This window comes from Thalassophryne amazonica, chromosome 9 (assembly GCF_902500255.1).
Source record: "Thalassophryne amazonica chromosome 9, fThaAma1.1, whole genome shotgun sequence".
NCBI classification, from domain to species: domain Eukaryota; kingdom Metazoa; phylum Chordata; class Actinopteri; order Batrachoidiformes; family Batrachoididae; genus Thalassophryne; species Thalassophryne amazonica.
Genome location: NC_047111.1, coordinates 66,482,179 through 66,503,703, shown reverse-complemented (window position 1 = coordinate 66,503,703; position 21,525 = coordinate 66,482,179). Strand labels below are relative to the sequence as shown.

The 21,525-nt window shown below is 42.1% G+C and overlaps 1 protein-coding gene and 1 long non-coding RNA gene across 4 annotated transcripts in view; one reads left to right on the top strand and one right to left on the bottom strand.

Moving 5' to 3' along the window:
• Positions 1–7,964: 7,964 nt before the first annotated feature.
• supt20 (SPT20 homolog, SAGA complex component) overlaps positions 7,965–21,525 on the top strand; it is a 62,795-nt gene continuing 49,234 nt past the window's right edge. The window contains exons 1-8 of one of the 3 annotated variants that reach the window (XM_034178277.1): positions 7,965–8,074; positions 8,501–8,587; positions 11,164–11,199; positions 11,343–11,468; positions 12,992–13,118; positions 14,603–14,706; positions 14,974–15,090; positions 19,640–19,693. In XM_034178277.1, the coding sequence (XP_034034168.1) occupies positions 8,585–8,587; positions 11,164–11,199; positions 11,343–11,468; positions 12,992–13,118; positions 14,603–14,706; positions 14,974–15,090; positions 19,640–19,693 (567 nt within the window). In that variant the 5' untranslated portion in view covers positions 7,965–8,074; positions 8,501–8,584. The remainder of the gene's footprint in view (positions 8,075–8,500; positions 8,588–11,163; positions 11,200–11,342; positions 11,469–12,991; positions 13,119–14,602; positions 14,707–14,973; positions 15,091–19,639; positions 19,694–21,525) is intronic. The other 2 variants (XM_034178276.1, XM_034178278.1) reach the window with 2 other exon arrangements.
• Positions 21,302–21,525, bottom strand: part of LOC117517301 — a 17,202-nt gene continuing 16,978 nt past the window's right edge. Inside the window, exon 3 of the long non-coding RNA XR_004562699.1 lies at positions 21,302–21,312. This is a non-coding gene — a long non-coding RNA (uncharacterized LOC117517301). The remainder of the gene's footprint in view (positions 21,313–21,525) is intronic.

Sequence of the window (21,525 nt, the reverse complement as noted above, 5' to 3'; positions counted from 1 at the left end):
GCAGGGCCAGATTAAGATCATCTTACAGACAGAGGAGAATGGCCCGCGGGGAGTGCTTTTTCTGCGGCTCAAATGAGCATCAGCAGAGAGACTGCCCCAAACGGTTAAACACAAACGCCCGCCCTTAGAGACTGGGTTAAGGGTGGGTCCAGACATTCACGTGGGACGTACACGTATTTCCACATGTCTCCCAGTCACAATCCTGAGCGGGGATTTAACCCTTCAAGCCCCAGCACTGGTGGACACGGGGTCAGAAGGGAATCTGCTGGACAGCAGATGGGCAAGGGAGGTAGGGCTCCCTCTGGTGGCGCTTCCTTCACCTTTGAAGGTACGGGCACTAGATGGCACCCTTCTCCCTTTAATCACACACAAGACACAACCAGTAGTTCTGGTGGTGTCTGTGAATCATCGGGAAGAGATAGAGTTTTATGTGACTCCTTCTACTTCCCGTGTGATTTTGGGCTTCCCATGGATGGTAAAACACAATCCCCGGATTGATTGGCCGTCTGGGGTTGTGGCTCAGTGGAGCGAAACCTGCCACCGGGAGTGTTTAGGATCCTCGGTTCCTCCCGGTTTAAGTGCTAGTGAGGAGGTTATAGTTCCCCCCAATCTGACGGCGGTGCCGGTTGAGTACCACGATCTTGCTGACGTTTTCAGCAAAGATCTGGCTCTCACCCTTCACCCCCACTGTCCATACGATTGTGCCATTGATTTGATTCCGGGCGTTGGGTACCCGTCCAGCAGGCTGTACAACCTCTCACGTCCGGAGCGCGAATCAATGGAGACCTACATCCGGGACTCATTAGCTGCCGGGCTGATCCGGAACTCCACCTCCCCGATGGGTGCTGGTTTCTTTTTTGTGGGCAAGAAAGACGGCGGACTCCGTCCATGCATTGATTACAGAGGGCTGAATGAGATCACGGTTCGCAACCGATACCCACTGCCCCTGTTAGATTCAGTGTTCACGCCCCTGCATGGAGCCCAAATCTTTACAAAACTTGATCTTAGGAATGCGTACCACCTGGTTCGGATCCGGAAGGGAGACGAATGGAAGACGGCATTTAACACCCCGTTAGGTCACTTTGAGTACCTGGTCATGCCGTTCGGCCTCACTAACGCCCCCGCGACGTTCCAAGCTTTGGTAAATGATGTCTTGCGGGACTTCCTGCATCGATTTGTCTTCGTATATCTGGACGATATACACATCGTCTCCCCGGACCCTGAGGCTCATGTCCAGCATGTACGTCAGGTCCTGCAGCGGTTGTTGGAGAACCAGCTGTTTGTGAAGGGCGAGAAGTGCGAGTTCCACCGCACTTCTTTGTCCTTCCTGGGGTTCATCATCTCCTCCAACTCCGTCGCCCCGGTGAGAGACTGGCCCCAACCGACAAGCCGTAGGAAACTACAACAGTTCCTCGGTTTTGCAAATTTTTACCGGAGGTTCATTAAGGGCTACAGTCAGGTAGTTAGCCCCCTGACAGCCCTGACCTCCCCAAAAGTCCCCTTCACCTGGTCGGATCAGTGCGAAGCCGCGTTTAGGGAGTTGAAACGTCGGTTCTTGACTGCACCAGTTCTGGTGCAGCCCGATCCTTGCCGCCAGTTTGTGGTTGAAGTGGACGCCTCTGACTCAGGGATAGGAGCCGTGCTGTCCCAGAGTGGGGAGTCTGACAAGGTTCTCCACCCTTATGCCTATTTTTCTGGCAGGTTGACCCTGGCAGAGCGGAACTATGACGTCGGCAATCTGGAACTTCTTGCGGTGAAGGAGGCTCTGGAGGAGTGGAGACACCTGTTGGAGGGAGCTTCGGAGCCGTTCACGGTTTTCACGGACCATCGGAACCTGGAGTATATCAGGACCGCCAGGCGGCTGAACCCCAGGCAAGCCCGCTGGTCACTGTTCTTCGGGCTTTTTGACTTCCGGCTCACCTATCGCCCCGGGACCAAGAATCAGAGGTCGGACGCCTTGTCCCAGGTACACGAGGATGAAGTCAAAACAGAGCTGTCGGATCCACCGGAATCCATCATACCTGAGTCCACTATCGTGGCCACCCTCACCTGGGACGTGGAGAAGACCGTCTGGGAGGCCCTGGCACGAAGCCCGGACCCAGGCACAGGTCCGAAGAACCGCTTATACGTCCCACCAGAGGCCAGAGCTGCAGTTTTGGACTTCTGTCACGGTTCCAAGCTCTCCTGTCACCCAGGAGTGCGAAGAACCGTGGCAGTGGTCCGGCAGCGCTTCTGGTGGGCGTCCATGGAAGCCGACGTCTGGGAGTATGTCCAGGCCTGCACCACCTGTGCCAGGGGCAAGCCTGACCATTCGAAGGCCCAAGGTCTGCTGCAACCTCTCCCGGTGCCTCATCGCCCCTGGTCCCACATCGGCCTGGATTTTGTCACGGGCCTCCCGCCGTCCCAGGGCATGATGACCATCTTCACGGTAGTGGACCGTTTCTCCAAGGCGGCCCACTTCGTGGCCCTCCCGAAGCTCCCAACGGCCCAGGAGACTGCAAACCTCCTGGTTCACCACGTCATGCATCTGCATGGGATACCAACAGACATTGTCTCGGATCGTGGTCCTCAGTTCTCCTCCCAGGTCTGGAGGAGCTTCTGCAGAGAACTGGGGGTCACCGTGAGCCTCTCGTCCGGGTATCACCCACAGACGAACGGACAGGCAGAGCGGGTCAACCAGGAACTTGAACAGGTCCTCCGCTGTGTTACATCTGCGCACCCGACGGCCTGGAGCAACCACCTGGCCTGGATCGAGTACGCACATAACAGCCAGGTGACCTCTGCCACCAGCCTCTCCCCGTTTGAGGTGTGTTTGGGGTACCAGCCCCCATTGTTTCCCGTGGTGGAGGAAGAGGTCGGTGTGCCCTCGGTCCAGGCCCACCTACGCAGATGCTGTCGGGTGTGGCGTTCCGCCCGTTCTGCCTTGTTGAAGGCCCGGACGAGGGCTAAGGCCCATGCAGACCGCCGGCGTTCCCCGGCCCCTGCATACCAGCCCGGGCAGGAGGTGTGGTTATCCATGAAGGACATTCCTCTCCAAGTGGACTCCCCGAAACTGAAGGACAGGTACATAGGTCCCTTCACAATCCTCAAAGTCCTCAGTCCGGCCACAGTGAAGCTCCAACTCCCAGCTTCACTGCGGATCCACCCCGTGTTTCATGTTTCCAGGATCACACCGCACCACACCTCACCCCTCTGTGCTCCTGGACCGGCGCCGCCTTCTGCCCGGATCATCGACGGGGAGCCTGTGTGGACAGTCCGCCGGCTCCTGGACGTCAGTCGTATGGGCCGGGGGTTCCAGTATTTGGTGGACTGGGAGGGGTACGGACCCGAAGAACGCTCCTGAGTGAAGAGGAGCTTCATCCTGGACCCGGCCCTCCTGGCCGACTTCTACAACCGACACCCCGACAAGCCTGGTCGGGCGCCAGTGTTGTGTGGGCCACTGAAGAGGAGGTACTGCTGGCCCACCATCAGAGGGCGCCCTGCCTGGAGTGCGGGCTTCAGGCACGAGAGGGTGCTGCCGCCTCACAGGACAGCCGAGAGTGACAGCTGTTACTCATTAACTCCTGACAGCTGTCACCTATCATCAACTCATCAACCACTCCATATACGCTGGACGACATCTCCACCCCGCTGCCGAGATATCGTTTGCCTTTGAGGTATTTTCTCAGCCGTGTTCAGTAGGTGCTACTGTTACTTGTTATTGTGTTCCTGTTTTGGAGGTGGAGATGTCTTACCCACCATTAAGGAACTGTCACTGATTGTATTGCTGGGTGTACACACACCCACACATAACTGTTTCTGCTTCCTGCCAGCAGTACCAGATCCGACAGCCGGAGACGGTGGCCACCTGGGGACTTGGAACTTGGTGGCTCCAGTATTCTCCGGGTTCGGTGGCAGTGGAAATTGTGTGGGATCCGGCTCTTCTCTGGACGGACGTCTTCTATCCTCGAGCCTGCCCACACGTCACCTTAGTACATTTGACTCTGTCCAAATTCTGTATTTGTCTGTATTTCGTTGTGCACGTTTCACAACAGTAAAGTGTTGTATTTTTGGCTCATCTATTGTCCGTTCATTTACGCCCCCTGTTGTGGGTCCGTGTCATTACACTTTCACAACATTTATAATAATAATAATAATGACTGTCTGTGGTGTTATGCTTTCCTCTGTTTACATTGCTAAACATTACGAGCATTAGCCAAATCATTAGCTCAACTACACCTATTTCAGCCTTCAAATTATTTAATAATGAGCTGGACATTTGAAAGCTGACATTGCCCCATGCAAGTATGTTTTTTTTTTTGTTTGTTTGTTTTTTTTTTTACTTTGCTCTAGATAGGAAATTCATTTTTGTTACACTTCTGTAAATTCTTCCTTGTATGTTAGCATCAGTTTCTCCACTGCTGTAAATGGTAAATGGACTACATTTATATAGCGCTTTTCCATCTGCATCAGACGCTCAAAGTGCTTTACAATTATGCCTCACATTCACCCCAATGTCAGGGTGCCGCCATGCATGGCGCTCACTACACACCGGGAGCAATAGGGGATTAAGGACCTTGCCCAAGGGCCCTTAGTGATTTTCCAGTCAGGCAGGGATTTGAACTGAGGATCTTCTGGTCTCAAGTCCAACACCTTAACCACTAGATGACAGTCACATAACCAGAGGTCATTGACCACATGTACAAAGAACAATACTTTTTCCACGGTCAGTATTCAACAAATTTGAACTTTTGATGTGGTACATCTCTGCAATTCATGCTGCATTCTATAGAAATGTTGACTTACAGAAAGTTGGCATAAGGAGATTAAAATGTCTGAGATACAGAGCCCTAGTGCACTTGTTAATATGACAGTGGGACAGCCTTTAGTTCTCATGGATTTAGGGGAAAGCCCTTCAAATCTACAAGTCCATGCGTGTGGACATTTGGATTGGACCTAGGTATGTTGCACAGTGGACAGACTGCTGATATAGACATGTTTGTTAGAGCAAGCGGGATTGTAAACATAGACTTTAAAACAAGCCACTCGGCTAAATTTTGTGACAAGAAGGACAATTTCGGCATTCACATGTGTAGCATTACAAGACTTTGGAGATGTTTAGTATTAAGCACATAAGTATATTTGATTGTAAATATAATTATGATAATGGGGTGTGATTATTTTTGATTATGCCAAATTTTTCAACTTTGCTTGACATCATCTTATAGCATCATTGCACAGCAGAGGTATTATACATTTGTTACCCCCAGGAGAGCAGAGGTCTATGCAGAAACCTACATTTCAGTATTCTCTGCAGTGGTAACAGGGCGCATAAGGAGGATGAACTGATTAGTTCATGGTGAAGTTTGATGCACCAGATAAATTCAATCCCAAAAGGGACTTTGTTTTGCTTATATAATAGCTCATAGACTTTCCCATTCTGTTGAATATTCAAAAATATTCAACAGAATGGGAAAGTAAAACTGTAATGAAAGAATAGATAGAATGTGTGGCTGGGGATGGTGTCAAAACTTTTGTTGGAGCTACAACTCAGTATATAAGAACAGTGTGGATGACAGTTCAGCCCACACCAACATGGGTTTATGGCAGGTCGATCAACTGTGACATAGCTTCTGGAGATGATTGAATTTTGGTCGCAATCATTGGATGAAGGGATAGGAGTTGATATTGCATACTTGGACTTTAAAAAGCTTTTGACTCTGTTCCCCATCAACGCTTTCTGAAAAAGATATTCAGCTATAAGATTACGGGGAAAATATACTCTTGGATTGAAGCATTCCTGTCAAATCGCCAACAGCGGGTTATAATAAATGGAGCAGAGTCAGATTGGGCAGAGGTAACCAGTGGCATTCCACAAGGGAGTGTCTTGGGTCCGGTGCTTTTCACAATCTTTATTAATGATATACCAAGTGAAACTGTGTGCTCAATTAAGTTGTTTGCAGATGACGCAAAAATATATCATAGAGTTGAGAATACAGAAGACTGTGACAAAATCCAAGAAGATCTGGAGAAACTACAAGACTGGGCAAACCGGTGGCAGTTGTACTTCCATCCCAAGAAATGTACCATCTTATAAGTGGGTGCTAAGCATCCAGATTACAGGTATTATATGATGGATGGGAACATAAAGGTGGAGTTATCCAAGTCAGAGTGTGAGAAGGACCTAGGTGTATATGTAGACGCTTCCCTAAAGTTTGATTACCATATCAGCATGATAGTCAAAAAGGCAAACCAAATGATAGGACTATTGTGGAGGTCATTCAACTATATGGACAAAACCATGTTCAAGATACTGTATAAGACAATGATAAGATCTCACTTGTAGTATGCAGCACCTGTTTGGTCACCGCATACATGGAAGCTAGCTGAGGAAATAGAGAAGGTGCAGAGAAGAGCAACTAAGAGGGTGCCAGGACTCAGGGATCTCTCTTACGAGCAGAGGTTAAGAAAGCTCAAGCTTCCTACCCTTGTATACAGGAGACTGAGGGGAGACCTGATTAACACATACAAGTACCTCACAGGCGAATATGATGTGGACTCATGTTTACCACCACTGGAGGAAGACAGAAGAACTAGAGGCCATGATAAGAAGCTGAGGAAGATGTACAGCCAAACAGATAAGAGACGATACTTCGTCACTCAACAAGTAGGTGCCTGGTGGAATAGTCTTCCTCAGGAATTGATAGATGCACCCACGACAAATTCATTTAAAAGCCGATTGGACGATTATTTCAAGGATCACCCTATGGTCTACAACTACAGGGCGCTCGACCTACCTGTAACGGTGGACCAGGTCTAAGAAGAGCGGCTTTCCAATAGGAATCCTTGTGGATTCCTTCCAAGCTGAAGAGGATATGTATGTATGTTTGTATGTATGTATGTATGTATGTATGTATGTATGTATGTAGCATTAGCGTAGCCATGCTCCCAAAAGATCTCCTAATGTGATTGTAGAAAATGTGAATCCACACAGAGAGAAACACAAAACAGAATTCTTCCAAGTTTTGCACCCATTTTCCAAAGAGCCACACCACAGTTCATGATGGGTAATGGCAGAATACAGAATAGTCATTAATATATTGTAAACAGGGACCTCATGTTGCGTTCAGAATCCTTGGAAGCTCGGAAAGACCCAACATGAATAAAACCCTACGTCTGGAAAAAGTGCATTCGTGAAATTATCTTGGAGACAAATATGGATCAACTACATAGCCTATCGCAGTAGAGCTAGCCTAATGTTATCTTTTGGGCTCAATGACATCGTCAAAGATGTTTATGTTGATGTGTGGTGCTGATAACTTCAGTAATTGTACACAGAATGTGAATATATTACATATAGTAGCAGTAATGGCTTGTTAAAATTCATTTCAAAGATGTGTTTTCAACATTAGTAACATTATTGTCTCACTAGTCGCAAAAACGGCTGCCATTGTTGTGATGTCAGCTTGGATACCTCAGGTTGTTCAATTTCCTCACGGGTTTCCAAGTGGAAATTCCAGCTCGATGAAGTATTCAAGGCCTTTTTTTCCCAAGCGAGAGGTCGGAATCAACCTTCCGAGGGGTTTGAACGCAGAATCTGACTTGACCTTGACCATGGACCTTGACATGACCTCTAACGCATTAAGACAGTTCACTGAGATTATCCACCAAATTTGAATGAAATTGCTCTTTGTGTTTTGAAGATATTTCTGTGGACAAACAAACAAACAAACAGGCAGACAGACAAGCAGACAAACATGACCATTACAATATTTATTTTCGCTTTGCAGTATGGCTTAACATAACAAATAAACCCAGTTGATGCTTGGACTTTAACCCAATCCAGATTAAAATGATCTTCTGGGCATTTATCTGAACAGACAGCACAAATTAGTGGTTTTAAATAAGTTTGTCAGGTCCGTGCGTAAAGGGGCGTCTGACGTAGCCCCGCCTACTACCGGAAGTGTAGCTGTTGTTGTCACACTGGAAGAAAATGGCTGCTGCTGCGACTTTTTTTCAATGAAGACACTGATGTTTAAATTTCATTTCGTTTCCTTGCATTGGAGTTACGGTCAACTGCTATGCAACCGAGAAGGCAAGTCCACTCCGTTGGCTGAGACTGAGGTCGCTTCCTTTGTTTGAGTCTCAGGCGCCGTAGTATCGCTTAATAACTTCCAGTTTGGCCAGGAACAGGCTAGCACACTAACGTTAGCCGTTAGCCTCACCGAGCTGACTTGACTGAAGCCAGCTACACACTTTGAACTCTTTTCTTGCATATTCTGCAAACGTTCAGGCTGGTCAAGCATATCAGATATGAGCATAAAGTAAACCTACTTTGATCAAACACTTTGTCTTGTTGCCTTCCTTAAATTGGCTGTTTTTGTTGTCTGGAACCTGATTTATGACAGTTGCAATCAGTAGTGGATTAAAAGCTGTCAGTGCTTCTGTGGGAAGTTGTCTGTGGGATATCCTAATATGTCTGTTTATGTTCCTGTGTGTCCTGTTGTGTGCGGCGGTGCAGGGTGTGAATGGTGACTTTAGGAAGGTGACAGTGTGGGGCAGACAGCATCGTCTTGCATCGCCTGGCAGCTGGCGGTGGATCACAATGGTAAGTTTGATTTCCTTCTTAACATTTATCTCTTCATATCCTGTGGTTGTCCTGCATGTATTTGCAAGGAGTATTTCACAAAACGCTGACCAGAACAAAAGGCATTAGAGGACTGATGCATACCCTGCTCACTCTACACACCATGATATGCATGTACACGTAAATATGCATATGTGTGTAATGGTGTTTTTGACTGTGTATGACTTTGTCTTGTGACTCCATTATGAAGTCATTTATACCAATCAGTCACAAATATTTGGTTGATCAATATATGATTTAGATCATCCATCAAGACTTCTTTGTTGTTGAGATATACAAAAAACAAACAAACAAAAAAGTGGTTTTCAGGCCATGTTTTCCTTGACCTTTGACAAAACTACTCCAAAATATAATCATCTCTAAATATCTATCCAAGTAATATTCCCACCAAGTTTAAAAGAAATACGTCCAGCTGTTTCTGAGTTATCTTGTCCAAAGACACACGTACACCGGTGAAAGCAACTTTTCACGTGTTGCATGGCAATTAGAAACTCTTGCCTCTGTCTACAGTTAGTGTGAACTTTCCTTTTTTTTTTTTTTTTTTTTTTTTTTTTTTTACAGTTTTTGATATTTTAACTTTTGATCACACTATACTTATGTTAAAAGCAAATAACGAAGACCAGTGGTTATTTAGCTGGAAGGCAGAGTTAGTTTAGTTTCATAATTCAGCTGGTGTTGGATGATCTACAGCGTTCCATAATGCCGTACCTCACAAAACCTCTCCTCATTTTGAGGTATCAGTACTCAAAGCGTTTGACTTGTTTTCATGGATTGCACTTTGTTAAGGACAGGTCACAATGACCACGAAGAGTTCACCCAATACCCCATAATGGCAATGTGAAAAATGTTTTTTTTTTTTTTTTTTTTTTTTTAAGATTTTTGCAAATTTATTAAAAATAAAAAACTAAGGAATCACATGTACATAAGTATTCACAGCCTTTGCCATGAAGCTCCTAAATTGAACTCAGGTGTATCCTGTTTCCACTGATCATCCTTGAGGTGTTTCTACAGCTTAATTGGAGTGCACCTGGGGTAAATTCATTTGATTGGACATGATTTGGAAAGGCACACATCTGTCTGCATGTAAGGTCCCACAGTTGACAGTGCATGTCAGAGCACAAACCAAGCATCAAGTCAAAGGAATTGTCTGTAGGCCTCTGAGGCAGGATTGTCTGGAGGCACAAATCTGGGGAAGGACACAGAAACATTTCTGCTGCTTTGAACATCCCAATGAGCACAGTGGCCTCCATCATCCATAAATGGAAGAAGTTCAGCTCCACCAGAGCTCTTCCTAGAGAAACATTTCTGCTGCTTTGAAGGTCCCAGTGATGTGGTCCTGAGGCAGACTGGTGTCCTGTCCAGGGTGTACCCTCCCTAATGCTCTGTGACTTCTGGGATAGGCTCTGGCTCCCCATGACCCTTAATTGGTATAAGGGGTTGAGGATGAGTGAGTGAGTGAAGGTCCCAGTGAGCACAGTAGCCTCCATCATCCATAAATGGAAGAAGATGGGATCCACCAGGGCTCTTCCTAGAGCTGGCTGCCTGTCTAAACTGAGCAGTCGTGGGAGAAGGGCCTTAGTCAGGGAGGTGACCAAGAACCCGATGGTCACTCTGTCAGAGCTCCAGCATTCCTCTGTGGAGAGAGGAGAACCTTCCTGTACGGTAGATGCCATTATGGGGCATTGAGTAGAATTTTGAGGGAAAAAAATTAATGTATCCCAAGGCTGTAACATAACAGAATGTGGAAAAAGTGAAGCGCTGTGAATACTTTCCATGCGCACCATATACCTTTTTTTTTTTTTTTTTTTTTTTTGTCTTTTATGTTAGCACCAAGTACCACAGCAATTTCCTAATGTTGTGAACTTGTCCACTCATATGGCAATAAAACTTTTTTCTGATTCTGATACCTTACATGCTTTGTGCAAATTCTAAGATGGCCTTTCTATTTTGTGGCTTCCAAATGATTTGCATCTTGTGGTAAATTCTCTTTATTTGCTCCAGGTTCTCTATATTCGTGAACATTATCACACATGTATTTGTCTTGTAGGGTGTTTTTAATCTGTCCTGAAGGTTGTTTTTTGTTTGTTTGTTTGTTTGTTTGTTTTTGTTTTTGTTTACTAAGGATAGAATTCTTTTGTAATTCATCACACCTTTTGGTGGTCTTTCAAGATATTTTTGTGTTTTTGGCCTGGCCAATGTCTTCCTTCTTTATAAAAATGAGCACAGTGCTGAGCAGAGGACTACCAAAGTGTCCTGAATGATCACCAAACCATGTGGTGTATGACAAAGGAATTATGTAGTTTCTCCACCTTTCACTTAATGTGGACATAAAAGCCTTCAAATTAAAGGTGACTTCTTCGACTTTGAGCTTGTACTTGCTATTTGTGTTCAAATCCAAAATATTGTGATAGCAAACTAAAGATATCACCAATGTCCTGTCTAATTATTCCTTTAAATGATTGTATTTATGAGTAGAAACTGATTAAACTATGTATAATTCTATCATCTCTTCCCACCCCCCCACCCCCCCCCCCAAGCAACAAGTTTTGGAATATGCACTGGATCGAGCCGAGGTAAGAGATCTTGTCTCTGCCTTGTGTGTTTTACTAGAATGAGCAAGAAGTGTGTATTATCACACTGTAAGCTCTTGCATACTCTGTACATCATGTCCAACAGATGCTATCATCCTCATTATCGCTCTCATTTGTTTATTTAGTATATTGTTGAAAGTGCTCGACAGCGACCAGCCAAAAGAAGAATTTCATCTAGTGGGAGAAAGAGTTTGTACCAGAAACTCTATGAGCTGTACATAGAGGAATGTGAGAAAGAGCCAGAATTAAAGGTTTGTATTATTTAACACAACTTACAAATATCATCACATGATTGAGGAAGTTATTAAAAACATGTTTATGAGTGGGAAGAAACACATGTTCATCAAAATGTATTGATGACTGGGACCAGAAAGTCTGCACCCTATGCATATTTAGGTCATCAGTAAGTTTATTGCATTCTCTTGGACAGTTGAAAGGTTCTAAAACAAAAATAAATAAAATACAGTGTACCAAAACAAGATATTAGCCATTTATTGGGGCATTTGAACTTTTGTTTTGCACATTGCTGTGTCTTCACTGTAAAAAAAAAAAAAAAAAAAAAAAAGACAATCAGTTGTAAAGTGTTTGTCTTTGTTTGTTTGTTTGTTTTTTTTGCCACGTGTTCATTATGTGAAAATAGAAGCGAGAAATTGAAAATGTACAGTACTTTGGGTCTAGAGGACCAGTACTGGGAAACACTTGTATAGAAATCGCCTTGTCTATCTGTCCATTTTTTGATTAGTTTTATCATCACAGTTCTTTTTCAATAGTTTGATTGAATTCAGTTAAACTTCACATAATAGTAATACACCGTATGATGTGCACAAAGGAAAATAATTTCGGTCTTACATCTTCAAGGGGAGATAATTGGATTTATGTTTCTGATTAATACATTACATGATATTGACCTCGTAAGTGCAACTCCGCCAAAACTATTTGGGGGATTTTAATTAACTCCACACAATGTTAGAACATTATATGAGAATGTGCATGAATGAAAATTATTCTGGTTCCATGTCTTATGTGGGATAGTATTGGACTTTTCCTGTTTGTTTGTTTTTTTTTTTTAATTATTCACATTTGTCAATTACATCTCCAGAGATTAACTGGTTTGTTAAATCAGGTGTTTCATCATAAAAGATTTACTACAACTAAGTGGACTGTGTTTCTATAGAACTTATCCATCTGATGTAGATGCTCAAGGTGATATGGAATACATGCAAGCAACTGGTATTGCCAAGCGGGGGTATAATTTTGTGATCTTGATTGCAGGTCTCTAGTTAGTAACTAGAACAGACAAATACAGTTGTCTTGATACATTCTTTTACCACAGTAGTGCACTCAAGTTAAATGGAGAACCTCATGTTGAATGACCTCTCATTGTAAATTATGAACTTAAAATGTAAAACTTAAAAGAAATCCTATTGATAAGTATTTGTGCTTTGTAATATTTTGTTGAAAATGTGTATCCTCTTAAACTCGTTTTGCAAGCTGTATTTTCACAGGGAAAGATGTCATATGTTTTTTTTTTATTATTATTAAAGTGGTGTCAGTGCTTATGTTAACAAGCATTCAAGTAGTTGTTGTATTTAAGAAAACTTACGATTGCATTTTAATGTATTTTCGTCAGTAACATTGCCATACTTTGGTATATTTTAAAGTTTTAAATAACAGTTTTTTGTTAATTTTTACAGGATACTGAAGAGTTGTAATTGCATGTTAATGCCATTCAAAGGCAAAAAAAAATAACATGCTTTTTTTCTTCTTTTTGAAGAATTTGAGGAGAAATGTGAATCTTTTGGAGAAGTTGGTGTCTCAGGAGTCAATATCGTGTCTAGTGGTCAACCTTTACCCTGGGAATGAAGGCTACTCTCTAATGCTCAGGGGCAAGAATGGATCTGGTGAGAGGGTTTTTGTTGTTGTTGTTGTTGTTGTTTTGGGGGGGGCAGTTCAACTTCAAGAGCAATTGTTTGTGGTTAGTGTTGAGAAAAGCATTCTATTAAATGTAGACAATCTGTAACAAAATTCAATTTCACTGGATATTACCTCCCAGGGCACTAAAAATAAGGATTCTTGTTGGTTTCTTAGTATAGTTCAGTATGGGAGTGTTGATGAATTAATTCCGCAGTACAATACCTGTGTATTGCAGTTCTGCAAACAGAAGCTGTGGAGATCTGTGCTCAAGTCGGTGGGTCTGCTCTGGTTCCTCGTCCAGAACAAAAAAGGAATCATCTCCTTCATCGTCAGAATCCTCACTGTCTGACAATATGCTGCGCACTCTGTCTTGCTCCAATTTTATATATATAAAAAAAAAAAAAAACTCGTGTGCCGTGGTGACTGCTGTATCACTGTATTTTGTTACTAGGCCATATATATTGATTTATCACAGAAAACTGTCTAAAGGGAGAATAAATATAAGTGTATAGATGATTGAATATATCAGAGCAGTAAATTGATCAGTCCATGTGAACGCCGCGCATTGACTCACGTGCGGTTATTTCCACCAGCTGCCACTGATCCACAACGTGAATTCTTCCTTCCAGAACAGCTCTTTATATAATCATTTGAATTATCTACCTGTTTCCACATGTACAGAAGGGCTTGATTGTCATTGCTACACTCATATTGTTATATTTATTAAAAAATAATAAGCGCACGCAGGAGCTGCTGCTGCCACTGTTGCTGCGTTGAAGTACTGGCAGAAATGATGCAACTTTTTGTTGTTTCAAATTCAGCAGTTGCTTGTGGCAAAATAATTAATTGTATCCACACAAAAGATGAATTCTGGCCTTTATAAGGTGCCTGAGCCCATTGAAGCTGACCCCCACCCAGATAAAAAAATTCCAAGCAAACAGGCTGAGTTTACTCTGTAATTTTCGACGGTATGTGAAGGCAGCAGCAGAGCTCAGAAATGGCTTCTGCACTATGTGAAAACATTCAGCGGGTCGAACGAAGTCAGAATAAATGCTAATGTTACAAAAACTAAGCAAACAATAAAAAACCATCAGGAACGACAGCAAAACGAAATACGGACAAATTGAGGCTTTTGGTGGCATTTGTTAAAAATTTTTCAACAGTTCAAAAATCCTGACAAAGCGCCAGCTGCAGGAACGAAGCTGAGGGAAGGTTAAACAATTACAACAAAAGTCCAGATTTCTTGTTTTGTTTGGGCTTCGTTGCCCTTCATTAAGTGCCCTGTGACTGGGCCTTTAAAGCTTCATCACAATAATCATTTCAAAATATGATGCATTTCATTACAGGCTCAACAATACAAAAATGATGATATGTGAAATGTTGTTACACCACAAGTATTCATCTGTGTATTGCAGGTCATTCTGCTCTGGTTACTCCAGTTATCTGTAAGTCATGTTTCTTTTATTTTTAGACTCTGAAACCATCCGCTTACCATATGAAGAAGGAGAATTGCTGGAGTATCTGGATGCTGAGGAGTTGCCTCCTATTCTGGTGGATCTGTTGGAGAAATCACAAGTGTGTATTTGTATACCCAAATACAAAAATGTACTTTACAAGTGAATAGCTCAAATTATCTATATAAAACATGGAAGTTTACACTAATGCAGTATCCTGGAGCACTGTGTGAAAACTTTGGATGTGGTATGCTGTTATGTTGAATACATCAAGTGAGTGGGACTGTGCAAGGTTTTATTTAATTATATGCTAGATTCATGTTGTATTTTATCTGGTAATACTTCTTTTTGCATTGGTTGAATGTGTTGCATTTGCCATGTCTCTTAGGTCAACATCTTTCACTGTGGTTGCGTAATAGTAGAGGTGAGAGACTTCAGGCAATCGAGCAATACCAAGATGCCTACTTATCGGAGCAGACATGTTCTCCTGCGGCCAAGCATGCAGGTAAACCGATATAATACGTAACACTAACCCAACTAAGGCTAACTCTGTGACATTTGTACAAGTTCGAGCACTATATTGTTTCGATGTGATATTCTAGCTTGGTCCAGACTCTCTGCAGCATAACCATTGTGATCGAGGGGTGCACAGAAATTCTGCAGGAATGTATCTAGTCACCATATTTATAAACATGTTTCAATATGTTTATAAATTCTAGCTACTTGAAATCAAGGACTCTTTTTCTGCTTACCCTGTATACAACTCCTGGCAATAATTATGGAATCACCGGCCTCGGAGGATGTTCATTCAGTTGTTTAATTTTGTAGAAAAAAAGCAGATCACAGACATGACACAAAACTAAAGTAATTACAAATGGCAACTTTCTGGCTTTAAGAAACACTATAAGAAATCAAGAAAAAAAATTGTGGCAGTCAGTAACGGTTACTTTTTTAGACCAAGCAGAGGGAAAAAAAATATGGACTCACTCAATTCTGAGGAATAAATTATGGACTCACCCTGTAAATTTTCATCCCCAAAACTAACACCTGCATCAAATCAGATCTGCTCGTTAGTCTGCATCTAAAAAAGAGTGATCACACCTTGGAGAGCTGTTGCACCAAGTGGACTGACATGAATCATGGCTCCAACACGAGAGATGTCAATTGAAACAAAGGAGAGGATTATCAAACTCTTAAAAGAGGGTAAATCATCACGCAATGTTGCAAAAGATGTTGGTTGTTCACAGTCAGCTGTGTCTAAACTCTGGACCAAATACAAACAACATGGGAAGGTTGTTAAAGGCAAACATACTGGTAGACAAAGGAAGACATCAAAGCGTCAAGACAGAAAACTTAAAGCAATATGTCTCAAAAATCGAAAATGCACAACAAAACAAATGAGGAACGAATGGGAGGAAACTGGAGTTAACGTCTGTGACCGAACTGTAAGAAACCGCCTAAAGGAAATGGGATTTACATACAGAAAAGCTAAACGAAAGGCATCATTAACACCTAAACAGAAAAAAACAAGGTTACAATGGGCTAAGGAAAAGCAATCGTGGACTGTGGATGACTGGATGAACGTCATATTCAGTGATGAATCTTGAATCTGCATTGGGCAAGGTGATGATGCTGGAACTTTTGTTTGGTGCCGTTCCAATGAGATTTATAAAGATGCCTGCCTGAAGAGAACATGTAAATTTCCACAATCATTGATGATATGGGACTGCATGTCAGGTAAAGGCACTGGGGAGCTGGCTGTCATTACATCATCAATAAATGCACAAGTTTACGTTGATATTTTGGACAATTTTGTTATCCCATCAATTGAAAGGATGTTTGGGGATGATGAAATCATTTTTCAAGATGATAATGCATCTTGCCATAGAGCAAAAACTGTGAAAACATTCCTTGCAAAAAGACACATAGGGTCAATGTCATGGCCTGCAAATAGTCCGGATCTTAATCAAATTGGAAATCTTTGGTGGAAGTTGAAGAAAATGGTCCATGACAAGGTCCAACCTGCAAAGCTGATCTGGCAACAGCAATCAGAGAAAGTTGGAGCCAGATTGATGAAGAGTACTGTTTGTCACTCATTAAGTCCATGCCTCAGAGACTGCAAGCTGTTATAAAAGCCAGCGGTGGTGCAACAAAATACTAGTGATGTGTTGGAGCGTTCTTTTGTTTTTCATGATTCCATAATTTTTTTCCTCAGAATTGAGTGATTCCATATTTTTTTTACCTCTGCTTGGTCTAAAAAAGTAACCATTACTGACTGCCACAATTTTTTTTCCTGATTTCTTATAGTGTTTCTTAAAGCCAGAAAGTTGCCATTTGAAATGACTTTAGTTTTGTGTCATGTCTGTGATCTGCTTTTTTTTCTACAAAATTAAACAACTGAATGAACATCCTCTGAGGCCGGTGATTCCATAATTTTTGCCAGGGGTTGTAGAAGGGACTTTCCTGCGCATGCGCACGGACTAGTAGGGAGAAAACTCCAGAGTCTAAGCAGATGTGGTGATAAAACGCATGGGAAGGTGACTTCAGATTACTTGTCAAGTCTTGATCCCAAAGACCGAAACCGATATTGTGAGAAATCAGATCTTGGAGACAGCGACCATGAAGGCTTTAAAGTTTTTGGAGGCGTACAATTGTTTTATCAGTGGTCATGTGAGGGAATGTCGTTATCAGCCTGTTGATGTCTGTCAGTGCTCTTTCTACTGTCTGGTCCCGTCTTTGTGGGCTGAGTGCAGTGCGGCAGCAGGACATGCTTTGAAGTTGAGGAACTTTTTAAACGCGGTCCAAAAAAGACAATCCTGCACAGTCCGGCCGGTGTGCGCATCCGTGCATCAGGCTGCAGTTTACCTGTGTTGACATAGTCATTAAATGCAGCAGTTCTGCGTGTGCACCAAGTGCAAGATAGAAAAAATACTGGAGGAAAAACGAGCCAAAGAAAAAATGTTAAAAAAGGCACCACAAGGGGGTGGCAGCTTTAATTATACACACCCGCACGTTGATTATATGCGCCTGTGTGGATCACATGTCTTCCCAAAAGTAAGATAATAAAATAAAATAAAAAAACCCTGAGCACAACACAGGATCCTCAAACACAAAATCAGCCCATCCATAACAATGAGAGAGAGGGAGAGAGAGAGGGAGGGAGAGAGAGGGAGGGAGGGAGGGAGAGAGAGAGAGAGAGGGAGAGAGAGAGGTATGTATTCTATTCATTTTAACAACCTGAAAGCCACCAGACCAGTTCGAACTGAACCATGGATTCCTGGACAGTCACCTCTGCATTTCTTCTCGCTGGTTTTATTCATGTTGACACTGGTGAGCCCAACCTTTCACTTTGTATTTGTCTGCAAAATCGCTCTTCTCGCATATTAAATTGTTTGATTTCAAAAGAATGAAGCGAAAATCAGATTGTTGTTAGTTTGCCGCCCTCATAATAACTTCAGTCACAGCTTATCGCCTAAATGTGGAGCTGCACAGAGAAAACACAGGGTGAGCTCATGTGATCTCATCTCCCACCTGTACTGGACGCAATTCTGAGCCAAACCACATCCGATCCTTGGTACCAAATACTTGCTAAGTGAAAATCTTTAAAACGGATCATCATCCGTCTTGATGTGATGTGTTTTTTTATGCACGGCGCTGATCTGTCAGCGTGATGGATCACTGAGTGCACGCTTTGAACGGTGACATCTTCAAATATTACACACAGTCAGTGGCTGAATAAGTGTTTTCTGCCTACCAGTATGGGCGCTGCACCGGCACACTCGGGCATGTGACATCATCACGATTCCTTCTATTGCTTAATGTGTGTCCTACTCGTATTTTCTTTTGCACACTTTCACCTTTTCTGTCCGCTTGCCCTGTCTCAAATTGGCTTCACAACCTACATGTCTGTTTGGTAAGCTTAATATCCCCAAGAGCCTTAATTATTTTCGTATTTATGGCTTCCTTCACTCTAACTGCCCTGATTTTAAAGCGAGAACCCCAAGTAGATCCAGTTATGCCCTAGCTTAGGTATTGCTTCACGCCCCACTCTAATTATGCAGAAAATGAAAGTAAACATATTTTTATATGGCTCATCAGTTCCACTTCATGCGGAATTGTAGTAAAGCTATGGCTGAGACTAATGCTGATTAAACATTTTAGTTGTTAAAACTATAATTACTGTTATTATTACTCGTGCATTGCCGATGGGGACCCATGGATTGGGTAGTGTTTATAAAATAGGTAGCTGACATTTTTTCAAGGGTGGTAATAAATTATGCAAAGTTTCTATAATGATTTTAAATGAAAGTGCAGGAAATTAAAATGAGAAAGTTTTGTGAATAATTTTATTTACTATTTGGTACATTTAGTTGATGTCGTGTTGTACAACTGGCAAGGTTTTATTCCTTTGTTCAGAGCTTGTCTGGTAACCAGGGATTGATGAATGGTGACATCAACGTCCATTGTTTACTGTTGTTACCTAATGTCTCTAATTTCACCAGAAATATAAGTCCTATCTACTTTCCATTTTTGCAGCGTTCATCCTTGACCCAAAATGCCCTGACTTGAATTTTTCAGCAAACCATTCCATGGTCCTCTTACAAAAATCTAGATTCATGTATTTATTTGTTTTTAAATGTGTTTACCGTTGAATAATGGAATGTATTTTTGTATGTTTTTTTCCTCTGATTTCTGATAACCTATGACTAATGTCTACCAATCTGAATTAACTGGTTTGCACTGAATGCTTCAGATGGATCTAGTGAGCAGAGCAACGTAACACCACAGTTATGGGCATTTGTCTCTGAAGAAGCAGGAAACTGATTAAGGACGAGGGAGTGAAATGACTGATTTCTCTTAATTTTGCTCTCCTTATGTTGTTACCTGAAATGTAACCAAGAGAGGCTTAACATTAAAGTCAGACAAAGTTACATAAATTGTACATTGCCCCCGCCCCCCCCCAAAAAAAGAACTGAAAACATTTCTAAATAGCATATGAGGGAGTTTGATTTAAAAAAAAATAAAAATAAAATATGTATGTTTGTGCCCTGCAGACTCTGATCTGTGATGTCCATGCAATGACCAGTGACCACCACAAGTGGACACAGGTAAGTGAAGTATACAATAAAATAGTCTGTCATTAAAAGAAATCAAAAGTAACTACTTTAATGGATACCACTTGCTGTGGCCATTGGGGAGAAAAACTTTGTAATAGTCTCAGTGCCTGGAGTCCACTGCCATCAGCATATAAGCGCACACACATATGTATATGTGTATGTATGTGTGTGTGTATGTGTGTGTGTGTGTGTGTGTGTGTATATATATATATATATATATATATATATATATATATATATATATACATACAGTAGTGTTCAGAATAATAGTAGTGCTATGTGACTAAAAAGATTAATCCAGGTTTTGAGTATATTTATTATTGTTACATGGGAAACAAGGTACCACTAGATTCAGTAGATTCTCACAAATCCAACAAGACCAAGCATTCATGACATGCACACTCTTAAGGCTATGAAATTGGGCTATTAGTAAAAAAAAAAAGTAGAAAAGGGGTGTTCACAATAATAGTAGCATCTGCTGTTGACACTACAAACTCAAAACTATTATGTTCAAACTGCTTTTTTAGCAATCCTGTGAATCACTAAACTAGTATTTAGTTGTATAACCACAGTTTTTCATAATTTCTTCACATCTGCGAGGCATTAATTTTGTTGTTTTGGAACCAAGATTTTGCTCATTTACTAGTGTGCTTGGGGTCATTGTCTTGTTGAAACACCCATTTCAAGGGCATGTCCTCTTCAACATAAGGCAACATGACCTCTTCAAGTATTTTGACATATTCAAACTGATCCATGATACCTGATATGCGATATATAGGCCCATCACCATAGTAGGAGAAACATGCCCATATCATGATGCTTGCACCACCATGCTTCACTGTCTTCACTGTGAACTGTGGCTTGAATTCAGTGTTTGGGGGTCGTCTCACAAACTGTCTGCGGCCCTTGAACCCAAAAAGAACAATTTTACTCTCATCAGGCCACAGAATATTCTTCCATTTCTCTTTAGGCCAGTTGATGTGTTCTTTGGCGAATTGTAACCTCTTCTGCACGTCTTTTATTTAACAGAGGGACTTTGCGGGGGATTCTTGCAAATAACTAAGCTTCACACAGGCGTCTTCTAACTGTCACAGCACATACAGGTAACTCCAGACTGTCTTTGATCATCCTGGAGCTGATCAATGGGTGAGCCTTTGCCATTCTGGTTATTCTTCTATCCATTTTGATGGTTGTTTTCCGTTTTCTTTCATACGTTTTTTTTTTTGTCCATTTTAAAGCATTGGAGATCATTGTAGATGAACAGCCTATAATTTTTTGCACCTGTGTATAAGTTTTTCCCTCTCAAATCAACTTTTTAATCAAACTACGCTGTTCTTATGAACAATGTCTTGGATGTCCAATTTTCCTCAGGCTTTCAAAGAGAAAAGCATGTTCAACAGGTGCTGGCTTCATCCTTGAATAGGGGACACCTGATTCACACCTGTTTGTTCCACAAAATTGATGAAGTCACTTGACTGAATGCCACACTATTATTATTGTGAACACTCCCTTTTCTACTTTTTTTACTAATAGCCCAATTTCATAGCCTTTAGAGTGTGGATATCGTGAATGCTTGGTCTTGTTGGATTTGTGAGAATCTACTGAATCTACTGGTACCTTGTTTCCCATGTAACAATAAGAAATATGCTCAAAACCTGGATTAATCTTTTTAGTCACATAGCACTACTATTATTCTGAACACTACTGTGTGTGTGTGTGTGTGTGTGTGTGTGTGTGTGTGTGTGTGTGTGTGTGTGTGTGTGTGTGTGTGTGTGTGTGTGTATATGTATATATATATATGTTATATATATGTATATATAATG